Source organism: Plasmodium yoelii (assembly GCF_900002385.2).
Source record: "Plasmodium yoelii strain 17X genome assembly, chromosome: 8".
Taxonomy (NCBI): Eukaryota; Apicomplexa; class Aconoidasida; order Haemosporida; family Plasmodiidae; genus Plasmodium; species Plasmodium yoelii.
This window is the reverse complement of record NC_036180.2, coordinates 1338075-1356566: the sequence shown is the minus strand read 5'-3', so window position 1 is coordinate 1356566 and position 18492 is coordinate 1338075. Positions and strand designations below refer to the sequence as shown.

Sequence of the window (18492 nt, the reverse complement as noted above, 5' to 3'; positions counted from 1 at the left end):
AATTAAAAAATATTTAATAATTATATTTTATATTATATAGATATTAATATATTATTAATAATTAAATTTAATTATTTATTTAATATTATTATATAAAATATAAAACTATTTAATTTATTTATAAAACATAATTATTATATTAATATTATATAATTTAATTTATTTTCATAATATATTTAAATATTATATTTATTTTATTTAAATATATTAATCATTTTTATTATTTAATATTATATTTATTATATATAAATATATTAACTATTATTTTTTATTTATTTAATATTATATTTATTTTATTATATTTAAATACATAACTATTATTTTTTATTTATTTAATATTATATTTATTTTATTTAATTTAAATATATAACTATTATTTTTATTTATTTAATATTTAATTAATTTAAAAGGTTTGTTATTTATTTATATATTTTAATTATTGTATATTATTTATTTGCATATATTATATTTTATATTTATTAATTATTAATATTTTAATTTTATATTTATTCTTAAAAATATTTAAATAAATAAATATAATTATTTATATTTTTATAATTATATATTTTATACTTTCCATTTTATTTAATTATATTATGAAAAATATATATAATAAATACACATTTATATTTAAAAACATTAGACAAAATATATAATTTTACATAAAGAATTTATACTTGATAAATTATATGGCATATTTTTTATAACTATTCCCCTACAATTCATATATAAGAAATTATCGTAATTAGACATTACATATAAGTTTTATTAAGATTTTATCAATTAATTTTTTTATTTACTATTTTTGAATAATATATTTTAACCTTTATTTTTGAAAGTTTCTAGAGATATTGTAATCATGTTTTGAACCTTTAAGGTTTTCATTATTTTCATGTCTACTAAACGATATAATATATATTATGTAACACTTCTATACATACGTATTAAAAACAATGTTGATTTGTTTAATGAAGTTAATTGTTATTTATAATTCATGCTATTCTTTATATAATTAATCCACTTTGTTTAAAAATATGTATCTATTATGAATTTACGTATAAAAAACAATATAACCTCTTTCCGTATTAGGAAGTTGCTTTAGACTATATTTAAAAAAAATTTATACTGCGTAGTGTTTAAACCTTATATTTTGTAATATTTCAAATAATTACATAACTATATAAATATTATATAACTTATATATGAATAAATAACTATAGAATTTTTATGAACTACACATTATTATCTAATGATATAAACCAACACTATACAATTTTTTTCATTGTGTATTTAATGAATCAAAAAACTTTATAAATTATGTTTATACACCAAAATAATATCATAAACCTATATGGTAAAAGTGTAATTAATAAAAAACGATGATATTATTATTTCTTAATCATAGTATATGTTCTAAGCAAATACTAAAATTGTTTATAAAAAAATATTAACTCACCATTGAAAATCACGTTTTCTCATATCGTATTAATATAAAAATAATACTTTATATACACGTAATTTATTGAATGTAAGAAATTGTGTCATTTCAACAAATTAAAATGGAGCATTATGTATTATAACAAATTGACAATATGTTATACACAATATAAACCTCTTATATTTTACTTAAAATGAATCCTTTTTTTAAATAGTACGGTAAAAAATATGATATATTCTACAAACTTTAATTATACATTATACTTTCTTTGCTTTTGAAAACATATTTGTAATTTTATGATTTATTCGTGTCTTGTTTGTTTTGAAGAAAACACATTTATATATATAAAATGATGTTATATTGTCTAACCTTTCTTATATTATACAATAGTATTGTGCAATACATTATATTTCAATAAATTATATTTTTTTCATGAAATTTGTTTCAATTCATTAGCATTGTAATAAAGTGGAAGAAATTGTATTATATAAACTAATGAACTTGAAAACAAATTTAGAGTAAATCGTTTTATTATAAAAAGATATATAAAAGTTATATTTTATATTTAAAAACAATAAGAATTTTTTTTCATAACTAAAAAACATAAATCTTTTAAAATTCAAATTATAAATTGTTATATTTATGTATGAAAAATACACTTTTATTTTTCATAATAAAAAATACTTTTTCCTATATATATTAAAACCAATACAATGTAAAACAAGAAACTTAATAAAATAATATAAAAGGGGTGTGTATATGTAAACAAAAATAATATAACTTTAGAAAAAACATGAGAAACATGAAAGTTTTAAATGCTTAATTTCTTTTGATTTTTCTTCCCCTTTTTTCTTTTCATGACAAAAACAGTGCAATTGCTTCCAGTTTGTACCTACATATAAAAATATAAATATGCATAATGATTATGTGCATAATTTTGAAGTATATAACATGCATATGTATAACCATTCAGATATTACAAATGTAAACTTAAAATACATAAAGATACTTACATCTTTTACTAAAAAATCAGAATTTTGTATAGTTAAACTTTTATATGAGTGTTTTTGGTTGTGCTTATTTGTAAAAAATATAGGATGATGGTGTTTAAAGAAGTCAATATAATTATTATAACCTAATATTTTTATAGAGTGATCATCATATATCAAAAAAATATTATTTTGGTTTATAGATATATTTTTTATAGTTTTGGGGTTATTTAAATTTATTTTAACAAATGGTGATAGTCCATATGCTATATGCTGAAAATAATTCGGAAAATAATATTTCAAATCTCCAGCTATGTAAATATTATTGTGTATATCAAGTAAGCATGTTACAATATTACTACAAACAATTTTTTTTATTATTATAAATTTATTTGTGAAATTATTTTGATCCCTTGTATTTTCTTCACTTCCGTTATTACTTTCTCGAGTTGCAAATATGTTAAATTTATTTTTAAAAGACGTAAGGGGATTGTTGTGTATATAGGTAACATCATTATTATGATTAATGTGAACATTGTTTTGGTGTATATAATAAAGATAATAATTATACTTGTACATGCATAAAAAATTATTAAAATTGTAATTGAAAAAATTATTACTAATCCGAGTGAACGTATATATACTATCATTTATATTATTTAAACATAAGTTATTATTTGTGTCTCTACCACAAACATAGATACACATATAATGTGCTAATATTTCTTCTATCATTCGGTATAAACATGATGTATCAGAGCAGGAATAAGTGGAATTCATAACTTTAAATTCATCAAATGATTTATCTCCCCAACCTATAATTGCTCCTGTGTAATTTTTAATGTCAAATATATCATTTCTATAAATATTATCACATGTTTCACTTAATGAAGCAGAATGTTCTGGCAAATTTGCATTCATTTTTGATTTCAATTTTTCACTTTCCAAATGTTTGTAATTTTCTATACAAGTAATATTTTTCATTATATATTGATAATATTTATCATAAATACTTTTCTTAAAGCATGTTATTACAGTGTTTGCTTCACCGCAAGATATATTTGATACCATTAAAATTGTGTTCAAGAAAATTATCATGTATTTCTTTTTTATAAACAGAAATAGAAAAATTATTAATTTGATATTAATACATACGGTTTCTTCCTTTTCAATGTATTCATAAATTTGTGGATCAATCGTTTCATCTTCTTTCATTAATTTGATGAATTTATTGGGATCTGATGCATTAAGTATATCACCACTTTTTTCATGATTTAAAGATTCATTTTTTGTTTCATCAATTAACTTGCGATTTGAATCCTTATGCTTATAATTTTCATTTGATGAATACAAATTACTACTACTCTTATATTTTTTTTTATTTACTTTTATATCATAATAATCTTGAACATTCGTATAATTGTTATCGTAAAAATTGTAATCATAAAATTTCATTCCATAAATATATGGATTTATGTTACTATTGTTAGGAATATTTGTATAAATATTTATATCATTTCTAAAAAGATTCATATAAATATTTACAATTTCTGCCTTTATAAATGTTTCTAAGTAATCATATATTCTAATATAATTAGGTTTTTTTACATTCGTATTTTCCATATCTACATTTGTTTCCAATTTTTTTTTCATGGTCTTATCAATATTATTATTACTATCATAATTTTCAAAATCTTTGAAATTACGATTTGAGTCTATTAATTTTTGAAGATTATTTTTATTTTTAATGACATCCTTGTTAGAAAGTTTGCTATTTGAATTTCTTTCCACTTTTTTCACCCTATAGGACAAATTAAATAAGCATACTTGAATTGGAAAAAGAACTAAATTGTTGTTATGTTTTGCTCTTTTTATATTATTCATTGAATTTAAATTGGAAGATAAATATATTTTATTGTTGTTGAGAAACACTTCATTATTTGTTAAATTAAAAACGTTATGTATCGGATTATCAACATTAGAACTTAATGTTTTTTTTTTAAATGAAATATTTTTAGTAAACGAATTTTTAAAATGTTTATTTTTGTCTGTTACACTAGAATTATCAGACGAACTTGAAAATGATGATATTGTATCTTTTTGTGTTTTATTTATTTTATTATTCCTTCTGTCGTAAACATTTTGTTTACAACTATCATTTGTTTCATTATCTAAAATATCGGATTTATCAAAACAATCAAAATAAATATTTTCAAAAGGAATGGATGTTTGACCTAATTTTTGCTCCCCCCACATAAATATAGATCCATTAGAATATGCACAAACATGATTGTCACCACAAAAAATCGAACTAATAGGGACATAAATTTTATGCACACTTATAATGACATTTTTAACTTCTAGGTTCTTAAAATTAAACATATGGTTTGAAGAATAAAGATTGTTCGTTTTTAAAGTAAAAAAATCATCGTCTTTATATTTATTAGAGTTTGCAAAATTATTTGAATTCATGGACTTTTCTTCAGATTCATTAAATTTTTCATTAGGTGCTTTTAAATTATTCATTGAATCTTTATTTTTATTATAGATATATTTTTTGATCGTTTCTAGAATTAGAGAATTATATAAGATATTGTCAGAACATTTATTATTAACTTCCCCATAATTTTTAACTTTTACTTCTGTTTTGTAATTGGTATGTATTTGCAATTTTTCAAAATCATATAAAAAGAAATGACCAGGATTAATTAATGTTGGAGCATATCTATTAATATTATCACCAGTACCTAAACATCCATATTTATTATTTCCCCATGAATAAACATGTCCAAAATTATTAATGGATATGACAAAATCGGAACCATTGTAAATGTCAACAAATTTTATTCTCGTTTTTATATCATATATAAAATTATAAATGAATTTATTATTATTAATATTATTGTCTATTGTAACTTTTTTATATTTTCCTTTTTTTAATAATGAATTTCTATTAGAACTTTCTTTAATATTTTTCTTGTATTCATTATGTTTACTATTATAACTTGAAATATCTATGCTTTCGCTTGTTTTCGATTTTAATTTACTACTTATTCGTTGTTTGTAATTTTTGATGGAAATTTTATTAAAATATCTTTTCATGAATTTTATAGAATATTTCTGATCAGGTAAAACATATGCTAAATATTGGTTTGCGTATGATGAAGAGTACAATATTGTGTTATATATATTAAAATCTTCTATTGAAACTTTTTTTAAAATATCATTTTTTTTTTTTACAAAAAATGATTTATCTTTATTATTGTTTAATAAAAGATTTATGTTGATATTTTTATTTATTTCATCTAAATTATCAACTTTAACATATGTAGAATCACTATTTCCACTATCAAAGGAAGAACATATATCACTATCACATGAACTTAAATTATTATATGCATCATATAAAGATGCACAATAAGTACAGTAGTTATATTTACTGTTTTGATATTTTGTATTTTCATAATAGGCCGTTAATTCGTCACAATAACATTTTGGATTTGCATAAACCATTGTCTCACACATTGAAGCATCTTCTAATAATAAATCATCACTGTCACCTGATGAACTATTATAATCAAGTAAATTATTTTTTTGTTTTTTAATTTTTTTTAATTTTAAATTTGTGAAGAATTTGTCAAACGAAATTTTTTCTATAATATCGTTTTTTAACGAATTTTCATTTTTTTTGTGTGCTATTTTATTTTCATCTTTTAATTTCATATTTTTATCTTTAATGTATAACTTATTTTTTGTTTCAATAAGGCTATTTTTCCCACAAATATATAAATTGTGTTTATTATCAATTATTGAAATCATATTTCCATTTACACATATTTTTTTTATTTTCATTGGTAAGAATTGCAAACTATTTGTAAACCAAAAATCGGTTCCTTTTTTAATACTTGTCTTATTTTCTTCATACCCCATTTCACCAATAGTTGGTGATAACTTTAAGTAGGATGGTTTTCCAATACCAAGTGAACCATTTTCATTATTTCCAAAAGTGTATGCATAGTAATTTTCGCATAACTTGGCCTTAAAACTTTTCAATATAACTTTATTGTAATAATTATTATAATCAGATATTATTTTATTATATGTATAATATTTAAAATTAAAACATGGAAATTTACAATTATTTATTTTTCTATTCATTTTGTTTATATAAATTATGTTATATAATAATATATTACATATATCTTTTTTATCAACACTTCCATACAATATTTTATTGTATTTATATTTTACATTATCATTTTTTACAGAATTATTCAAATTTGTAAATGTAGATATACTTTTCTTTTGCCCTTTTTGTCTATTTTGCTTTTCAATATCTTCTTTTTGTTCTTTACAAATATTTTCATCTTCCTCATGTTGATATTTAATTTGGTCTATTTGTTTTTGGTCTATGCTTTTCGTTTCTTTATCCAATTTTTTATTATAATATGTTATATCTTTTTCAAAATTGTCTATATTTTCCATTGATGGGACTGATTTATTAATTTCACCCTTAATATATAATTTAGGAATATTTACATTTTCACTGTTTGGATATAATGCTATGAAATTATTATTGATATTTATAAGCATGTTTTTATCCTTTATTCTATTATTTATACTAATTTCCTTTGTGGCATATTTATCATCATTTTTTTTTTTTTTAATTGTATTGACATCTACATATTTTTTTAAATTATTATCTTTTACTTTGTCGAATATATGGTTTGCTTTTTCGTCTAAATATTTCTTCAAATTTTTTTTCAAATTTATAAAAAAGTAATTTAAAGGTACTAAGTATATATTATTGTTAAATTTTATATAATTCCTTTTAATTGTACGAATAATTTCTAAATACATCCATATTTCATATTTTTGTTTCATCCATATATTGTTAATGTATTTTTTTTCATCAATATATTTTTTTTCATCAATATTTTTTTTTTTTTTTTTCTTTTCCTTATTGTTTTCGAGTTTTTCACAATTATTATTGTCACCTACACTTTTTGTTGAACTAATGTTTATATCGTTTTCTTTTGTCCTGTCATTTTTATAGCTATTATTATCGCTACTATTATGATTCATATTTTCACGTTTAGTATTATCATAACCCGTGCTGTTATTATCAGCGGAGTAATTTTCACATGGGAATACTTTCTTAAGAATATCTTCACTAAATATTTCTGTTTCATTTTTATGGGTATCTTCAAAAAAATTCGTAAGATTTAATTTGGATAATATTGTTAATACATATAAAATATATGTAACATATATTAGAAATGGGTGTGTATTTATAGAGTTTATAGGATTCCCAAAAAAAAATACTATAAGGGCAAAAACTTTCTTGAAATTTTTGATAGCACTATTTACATTTAATAAAATTAATGATATATAACCTTTTATGAAGAAATAATATATAAATAGATAAAAATTATTTTTCATCGATAATATAATATTTTTAAAAGATGTTAAAGAAGCTAATATAATTTTTATATTATAAATAATCGTTGATTTAAGCATAACATTTTTATCTTTATCTTTTAATTTAAAAAAAGGAATAATTCTTAAAATAAGTTTAAAGAAAAATTCGATTATATAAATATTGTAATCATTATCTAATAAAACAATTTTAATAGTTTGATTGTGTTTATTTGGTATAAACTTTTCACTTTTATCAATTATATCTTCTTTTAAGTTTTTATTATTCTCTATTTCTAAATATGTTTCACTTTCTGATTGTGTTTCAATTTCACATTCAGTATGAATTTTATTTTCGCTTTCAAATTCTATTTCATTTTCTGTGTCATCAAAATTGCAGTACTCATGAATATTGTCTTTATTATTATAACTATTTATTCCATATTTATCGTTTTTATTTTTTAAAATTTCAAAATAATTTCGAGGTGAAAAATATTGTTCATTTTCTACAAACAAATCGTTTAATTTTGATTTGTTTAAAATATCATTATTTTTATCAAATTGTAGTATATTGTATTTTTGTTTCATAAGATCATGTTTATATAATTTTGAAAAATTGTCCTTATTGTTTATATCATATATTCTATATTTATCTGTAGTAACGAATATAAAAAAAAATATATTTATTAAATATATTTTAAGATCATATGTTAGCACTTTAAAGTGTTTTTTTTTAAATATCGGTAAAATATCTAACAAATGGCCATAATATGTTTCTAATATTTCTAACAAAACATTAAATATAATTTTGTCAATAAAATTATACTCATTTGCAAACAAAAAGTGGGCATTTAAACTAAACTCACTGCAATATTTCATTAGTGTGTTATTCATTTCAAAATATTTACTCGTTTTTTCAGATATATTTACCACATTATTTAAAACGTTATTATTTGTCATTTCATTTGGTATAATATTTTCTGAACTAGACATGTTATTATTTAAAACGTTATTTTCATTCCAACACATTGATATAAAATTAACAAAATGTAAATAAATTAACTGAAAAATATCATCATTGTTATTAATTAATTGAAGAGTCTGCATATTTATGTTTGTAAAATAATTTAGTATATTATTGTGGACATTTTTAAAATCACAAAAATCGAATTTATTTGAATTTGAATTAAAATTCATTTTAATAATATAATATATAATATTCCAATATTTATTTTTTCCACTTTCACCCTGAAAATGTTTATATATTGTATTTTTTACCATTTTTTTATTTTTGAACATATTTGAATAGTTGTTTGAAACATTATAACAATATTTCTCATTAATCCATTTCATATTTTCCTTTTTATTAATTTTAAAACTTCTTTCATTATAATAACTTTCTTCAAATCTATTATCATCTACTATGTTATTTAATTCATAATTCTCTCTACAAATTATATTTAGTTTTTTGTTGAATGAAAAAAAGTTTTTTAATAACCTTATTGGTATATAATGATGTTGCCAAAAAACATAAAATGGCAATTTTGTTTCACATATATAATTTAAGCATATAGCTAAAATTGTTTTATATTTTTTAACCTTGTTTATAATTTTATATAAATTTAAATACTGAACATTTAAAGGAATATATTGCAAAACATAACTAAGGGAAAAAAATATATTAAAATAAATCGATTTCTGAATATTTAAATACATATGATCATCATTTAAGTTTCTTCTATTATTATTGTCTGTGAATAATAATAAACAAATTGTACTAAATACTATTTCATAGTTAAAGTTGAAATTAGACACAAAAAATTGTATGATATGCTTACAAATCGAAGATATCAGTATACAAGCTGAAAATATTACTATCCTTTTTATATATTTTTTTTTCTTATTACAATAATTATAATTAACATTTTTTGAAAAATCAAAATTATATACTTCATTTGGATTATTATTATTAAATAATTTAACTAATTGAGCATGGGCATAATATTTATTGTAGACATTTATATAATTATCATATAATGTCCAAAAATACATGTCAATACTCATATTATATTTCTTTAATAATTGTAAAACATTTAATATGCTCAAAAAATTATTTAATTTCATTTCATTTACTAATTCTATAACTAAATTATTTAACAATAAATAAAAATAATTTATAAATAAATCATCACATGTTTCATACAAATTTTGGATATAAACTGTTTTGAATGTTACAATTTTATCCTCTTTAATTATATCACTACTACCATTTCTTCCTTTAGAGTCGTCATTAATATTTGTCTTTTCATTAAACTTATTTTTTCTTGATTCAAAAAATTTGAGAATTTTTACATACTTAAGTAAATTTTCTGAATATATATATATATCGTTAAAATATGGCATAATAATGTATTTATTATATCTAAATAGTTCTTTATTTGAAGCACTATATTTTTCATCATTATGATATGTATATATATGAAAATAATAATTAAACATAAAAACAACATTATTCCCATTTGAGTATATATCATCAGAAAAACTGTTTTTTTTATCTATTTTAAAATAAAATGTGTCATCTTTATTTAAATATAATTTTTTTAAGGTTACATTTAAATTTGTATTTTCAATAAAGTTAACAAAACTTTTGGTATGAATAAAATATGGTGAAGAAAAAGAATTTCGAATATCAATAATAATTTGTTTTTTTTTCCATTTATAGTAGCGAGATGAATTATTATTTTTTTGTATTACTTCTTTATACAATGGTATATATTTTACATATACATTTCTGTCTATTTTGTAAATATCTAATATTTTGATTAAATTGTTAATATGCAAAAAATTGTTCGTATTCGGAAGGATGAAATTTACTTTTGTGTTTTCTTCATTATTAATACTCATACTAAAACATCTTTTAAAATTAAAAAATTTTGAACAGTTAAGAAAATGGAAAAAAAAGAGATTAAAGATTAAATAAAAGTTTTTGCATACTGGTATAAACAAAAAGCAAACACCCTTAAACCTTTTAACAAATATATATGGACATAGATAATAATAATTGTTATTTTCTCTTATATAATCTATATATTCTACAATACATTCATATAATTTTATATCAATTATTTTTATATATATATTTTTGTATTTATATCCAATATCAAAAAATTTCTCATTATTTATTTGATTCAAATAACAGTTAAAGTTATTAGAATGTTCATCATTATTATTACTATGAACATTATTTGTGTTATTCATATTATTTGTATAATTATCTGAATTTAAAGTGGATGATACATTAATTATTATTGACTTTTTATCTACATTATTATCTTCTTCTGTACTCATGTATTTATCATTGTATTTTGAATAATGTTTTAAAGACACACATAAACCATTGTTTGATCTAATTTTATTATCTGACTTTTTTACGTTATTTTTTTTTTTAAAAAAAACATTTTTAATAAATAATTTTTTTTTTTTTTTTTTCTTATAAAAATTGTAATTTAATTTATTTATTTTTGTGTTAAAATAATCATAAAAACTTGTCATAAATTCATTGCATTTTTCCTCAAAGTAATATTGTGCTTTTTTTATTTTGTTGTATATTTTTATTAAATTAACTAACATAAATAAAACTATCTTAATAAAACAATTCTTATCAAAATAAATTGAACAAATATATTTATCAATTGGAAAATTTATGTTACCGCTAGCTGGTGTAATACATAAATTTTCTATAATAATATCATCATTACATAAAATTAAATTTAAAAAGAAATTATTTTCAAACTTGCTATTACTTACATTTAATAATCTATTAGGAATATATATATAATATAATCTATTGTAGTTTAAATGTAAAAATAATAAATCAATCATATATTTTAATTTGTCACTTTTATCCAATGTAATTTTATAATTAACTTTGTCTATGTTATTTCTATCTGATTGTTCATTGTTTACATATGTACTAAAAATTAGTTTTTTTCTTTTTTCTATTTTACATATTTTAAACAAATTAAAAGTTATTTCAATATCTGCATTATTTACAAAATAAGATATATTATCAATTGATTTATGTTGAATAAATATTTTTAAAGTATCAATACTATCTTTGTTATTGTTTATTTTATTTTCATCATTTTCCATATCTTTTAATTCATTATTTAAATGATATTCCTTTTTATTATTATTATTACTGTTGCTTTGTTTTTCTTCATTATCTAATCGCTTTTGTTCATCAATTACTTTTTCTTTTTTCTCGTTTTGTAACACACTTTCATTTTTTTTTATATTATTATAGTTTTCTTCTTTTTGTTCATTTTTAAGTGATTCAACTTTTTTCATAAATCTTAAATATTTATTTTTATCACTATTTTTATTATCAATTTTATGGCTGTTTTTTTTTATTATATTGTACATTTTATTTATAAATATATCAACATCAGCATCATTGGATCCTCTGTTATATTTTTTGAATATATTTTTTGCGATTATATCATCTTTAAAATTTGCTTCAATTTCTCTTAAAATATTATTGTGAACTTTGTTATTAATACACTTTTTATTCTTATAATATTCATTATTTTCTTTTTTTAAATTTATATTATCATAGTCGTCTATATTTTTTTCTGTGCATATTTTAGTATTTTTTTTTTTTTTCCGTTCATATATTTTATCATTCCCATAATGTGCACTATTAATTTTTCCATGTTTTTGTACTTGTTTATATTTTGGAGGCTTGTTCTTAATTATTTCTTCGTCTTTATTACTAAATTTTTTATATTTTGAAATAAGTTGTTCCATTTCAAAAGGAACAAATGTGTCATATACATATATAAAAAATGGCTCTCTTATTTTATTTTTTTCTTTATTATACGAAAATTTTTTTGTGTTAACATTTTTTATATTATTATCACCATTTTCTTCATTTATATAATTTAGGGGCATATTTTTCTGGTTTTTAACATAATTTATTTGATCTGAATACTCATTTTCGTTTTTAAATTCGTTATCTACATCTTTCATTTTTGTAAATATTTCTTTATTTTCTTTTTCTACAAAATTTTCATTCATAGTCATTGTAGTAGTAGTGCCATCTTTTTTGTTTTTGTTTTTGTTTTTTTTTATTTTATCGTACAAATTTTCACAACAATTTACAGGAAAAATGTAACACATCTCTTTGTTTCTCATCGTTTGCAAAGCACTTATTATATCTCCAATATTATTTTTAACATTTTGCAACAATTTATTATCAGTTTTATTATCAATTTCTTTTTTTACATAAACGTGACTACCGTCTTTTTGTTTTTGAATAGTATACAATTCAATATTACTTTCTATATGTTTATCAAAAGTTTGAATATTTTCTACATTTAAATTATATAAATTTATTTTGAATAATCCTATGTTATTTAAATTGAAATTAACATAATACATACTATTAATAATATCATCATTTATTGAATTATTTCCATCGCTATTTTTGTAATTTTTATTTTGTATCGAATTTTTATTTCGTAAAAATTTGTCCCACAATTTTTTTAATATTCTTTTTCGTTTTTTTTTTTTCCTAATCCCATTTTCGATTCCAAACATATCATTACTATTAACTTTAGAAATCAATTTGGAATTATAATAATTATCATTTTTTTTTATATTATTTGTATGAGAACTTATATAATTTATATTACCAAAAAGAATAAAACAAAATACTATCATACTGTCATTTATCAAATAATTACTGTTTCCAATATTTATAATGGTTTTTAGAAATTTATTTTGACATATAAAATGTGAATTTATTAAGCTATCATTGATTCCAACATTTTGAATTGATTTTAAAGAACAATGATATATATTTTTTTCTTTTTTTTTAATTTCATAAGAACAAAATTTATTTGATTTATTACAAGAAATTCTACATAAATCTAAAAATTCACTAATACATTTAGAAAAACATAAATTTTCTTGATTTAAATTAATATTATGATTAAATAATATATCTTCTTCAAATTTTTTATCAAAACATAGACATAAAGAAATAAACAAATAAGTCATATACACATTTCCATGTTCTAATGTGTATTTTATTTTATCTTTATTTAAACATTTGTTTTTTGATCTTTCATTTTTTATTTGCTCTTTTATTTCACTTTTTAATATTTTTTTTGTATCATCATTTATAGTAAACATATTACAATATTTATTTAAGAAATATAAAACAATAAATATATTGTATAAAATACATTTTATTTTATAATTATTACTCAAAATATATAAACATATTTCATTTGACATTTTAAATCTATCAAATACAATTGGTTGTTGTATATTATTTGTAGATATATTTTCAATTTTTTTAAAATTACTTCTTATTGATTTAATCATTTTTCTTCTTTCCACAGACATAATATTTATTGTACTTTTCTTTGAATTTAATAATTCAAATGATTTATCATTATTTTTTACTAATTCATTATTATTTAATATTTTATTTTCAAAATTGTTGTTTATTTCATAGGATTTATTGTATCTTTCATATTTTTCAAAATATACATGTAAGCATATATTTTCTAAAATATATTTTATTCTTATAAAATTATAAATTTTTTGTATTATATTAATTTGCTCTGGAAATTTTGAAAATTTTGAATTTTCATGAAGAAACCAATTATAATAATTAGTATAATTAAAATCGTTAATATTATTATAATAATCATTGTTCATTTTTTTATATAACTTTAATAGAAAATTAAAAATGTCTATATCCTTATCTTCATCTAAATTCACTAATGCGCTTTTTACTTTTTTTCTATGACTGCTATTAATGATATAATATAAATATTCATCTTTATTTTCCGACTTTTTCCGTAAAACTACAAAATTGGCAATGAAAAAGAAATATATATAAAGCTCCTTTATCAGTTATTATATATATCTGCGTATGCACAAGCACGAACACAAATACGTTATTTACAGTTATATACCTTTTCTTAATAAACAATAATTAATATAAACATATTTATATTTCACTTAATACCACACATGTAATCATAGAACAAACAAATACTGTTGCAAAACATTTACTATTTCATAATATTATTTATGCATTCTTTTTCTTACATTCATATACAACAAAAGCCTTCTGGATAAGGCTAAGTTTATCCCCCTTAACAAAATTGCATATTAAATTTTCATAATATTCATTTTTATTAGTTTTATATACATCAGAATGAGAAGAATATAATACACAGTTTCCCATTCTATCTTTAATATGTTATAACATTATAATTTTTATAAGTTAAAAATATTGTGTAAACTTGAATTATTTTATGTATATATATACATATATATACATATATGCATGCACCTTTTGGGTTTTATTAATGTTATAGTTATTTCTCTACTTATTTTTGTCCCTATTCTTTATGTCACTATTTTGTATAACTTATATTTCACTGCTGTTCACATCATAGTTAATTTATTTTCTTTATATTGTGTTATTCGTTTTTTTTTTTTAAAGGTATTTAAAAGGCCCACATGTTGGAAATTATCGGAAAAACAATAAAACAAGGTGTAATAGATATATTACACATACAGTAATTAATAATAAAATATATGTTTATTATTTTTCTTATAAAAAACAAGAAAATATTCAATACATACAAAAACAACGTAAATATAAAAATTATTTAAGAGAGAAATCATACAAATACGGTAAAAGAAACAACATACGTTATTTCTATTTATTAGGCATATATAATCTTCATTTATATAATTGGATATATACCTGTATAATATATATTATATATAAATTTGTATGCGTTTCATTTCGCTATTATAATTTATTCTCTATAATAATATATAGTTAATTCTATTAATTAAATATTTATATATATGTATAAAAATATACCATATAAATATATAGGAATAAATGAAATTTATACTATTTACATGTATTTTTAACCAAGTAAATATGTTAAAAAACAAGAAAAATATAAAATGATTTAAAAATTCACAAAAATATGATTAGGATTGTATAGTATATAATATTATGCATATAATCACATATAATATATAAACGAATTATATATATATATTGCACAATTCCTTGTGAGTGCGTATATATACCTCTTTACATCCGTTCAATGTTGTTATAAGTTTAAAAAAATTACCTTTTTTTTGAAATATAAAAATTTAATAACATTTATTAACAATGTAAATAAAAGTTTATGACTATAGTTGTGCTAAAAAATTGACAATTATTATATATTTCTAAAAATGTTATTATAATTCTTTCAAATTATTTATATTATGCATATTTTTATAACATAATGAAACAATAAAAATTGAAAGTTTTAAGTTTTTGTTTTTTACTACAAAAAAATAATAAAATAGCAGTACTCACTATTTTATATATAAAGCGTGTTATTTGTATGAAAATTATATCCACAATAATATATGTGTCCATAAATATAGCATGTGGGTAATAGAAATTATACAAATGTCACACAATTCCAAAACATGTGGTATATAATATAAGTATATATATATATATATATAAGGTTACACACACATAGTAATGTATGCATATGTAAATATAGGTATCTTAAAAGCTCGTCTATAAAATATTCATTAATTAATATAATTATATTTATGAATTATTTTTAATTATTTTATTTAATATTTGAATTATGAATTTGTAACTTTTTTCATAAAAAAATGACATATTGTGGGTTATATAAAAAGGAATTAAGCATATGTTTATAAATCTATGTCCTCATTTTTTTCATCATCATTTTTGTAAATTTTTATAGCCAGGATTTTCATTTTCCTTGCTGGATATGCATTTTTTTGAAAGGAATACTAAAAATAAAGCGAAAAAATTAAGATATTAAGGATGTATAATGATATATATATATACATGTGTGTATATGTATTATTGTATTACTTGCACAAACATATTTGTAAAAAACTTACATATAAGAAATATTCTAGGTGTTTTTGTGAGTAGCAACACAAAATATATTCCGCATTTAGTCTCATTACAATGTTGTATAAATTACTTAAATAGCAAAAAATTATGACTGTCAATTTATCAATTTTATCACAAAAAAAAAATTTCTTGGTAACTTTTAAGCAATCAATTAATAATTTTTTTTCGACCGTCGTTAAAAGAGTGTTAACGTTATGGATTTTCTAAAAAAACGAAAAATATAAATAGTATAAAAAATATAGACAAAGAAAGTCAAAAATAACATTATACATATTTATTATTTGCTAATTATTGAACATAGTTAATATTTTTAAATTTACAAACAAGTTATGCACATATAAACACACACAACAATATACACGATTTAATTTATGTTAAAATAATATTCTTACAAAAAGGGGGGTAAAAATTTCTACATGAGTATTTAAAGCTTTAACATGATCAATAGTTAATTGTGGCTTCTCAATATACTGACATACGTTTATATATTTTGTATCCATGTTATTTTTTTTTTTGATAGAAAATGTATTATAATAATTTTCACTAAGAGAATTATATTTATAAATTTCTGTAAATTTTACATTTTTAATAAATTCTTTTATAATAATATTTTTATGTATATCAAGAGAAAAATATGCATTTTCCTTAAACAAATGAATCATATCGATATAACAATTATCTTTTTTTCCACTTGTATATTGTACTGAATATTCAATACTTTCTAAACATTCACAAAAAGTTAATAAATTATTATTACTTTTTTTATATTTATGTACATTTTCATTATAATTATTTTTGGATTTCAAATATATGTTAAGATATAAATAAGAAAATGATAAATAATTATCACATAATAAACATTTTTCTTCTAAACACAAAAACTCTGAATATTTTTTAAATACATATTCCATATCTTTATAATGAAAGTTTTTTAATTTTCTATAATTTATATATTTTATAACATATTCTTTTTTCTTTTTTTTATATTCATTCTTTTTATTACTTATAAAATTTACATATTCTTGTATATTTATTTTGGGATATTCAGACACAAATTTATTACTACCATCTATCATTAAATCATTGTTGTATTTACCATTTTTGTTTTCATTATTATCAGTATTGTTCTGATTAATGCTATATAATTCCTTGTAGTTATCTTTTATATAATTTCCATTTTGTAAATTTCCGCCAATAACTGTGTTTTTTATCTCATCTTTAATTTCGCTGAATATATTCCCAATGTATAAGCTAGTACAATCATTTTGTGCGTCATAGGAATCAGTATTTAAATCATGAAGTTTAACCATCTAAATTCGCGTATACTTTACAAACATATATATATATATATATATATATATGTAATTGCTTAAAAATAGCTATTAAAAATTAAAATATCATCACAGGAATATATTTTATTTATTAGCTATGGAGAAAAATCGAAGCATTATATATATAATATTAAAGTATACATGAATAATGATTTAACATGACAATAATATACAAATACTTAATTCCGTAAGCACATTTATCAAATAAATTATGACAAAATTTTATTTCTATAAAAAAATTGTTTATTTTTTTCTCCACATAATTGGCTATGCTTTAATTCGCATCACCATATATGAAAGTGACAGTCATTAAAA

General features: G+C 19.0%; 2 protein-coding genes across 2 annotated transcripts; both read right to left on the bottom strand.

Moving 5' to 3' along the window:
* Positions 1-2249: 2249 nt before the first annotated feature.
* Positions 2250-15112, bottom strand: PY17X_0834900 (conserved Plasmodium protein, unknown function; the record flags this gene model as incomplete). The annotated part of the gene is made up of 3 exons (XM_022955809.1): positions 2250-2330; positions 2452-14726; positions 14974-15112. The coding sequence occupies 3 exons, from the start codon at positions 15110-15112 to the stop codon at positions 2250-2252; spliced, it is 12495 nt and encodes a 4164-aa protein (XP_022812037.1).
* A 1502-nt stretch (positions 15113-16614) lies between these two features.
* On the bottom strand, positions 16615-18156 carry PY17X_0834800 (conserved Plasmodium protein, unknown function; the record flags this gene model as incomplete). Its single annotated transcript, XM_726064.1, has 3 exons — positions 16615-16716; positions 16831-17049; positions 17239-18156. 3 exons carry the CDS (start codon positions 18154-18156, stop codon positions 16615-16617), a joined length of 1239 nt encoding a protein of 412 aa, XP_731157.1.
* Positions 18157-18492: the final 336 nt, after the last annotated feature.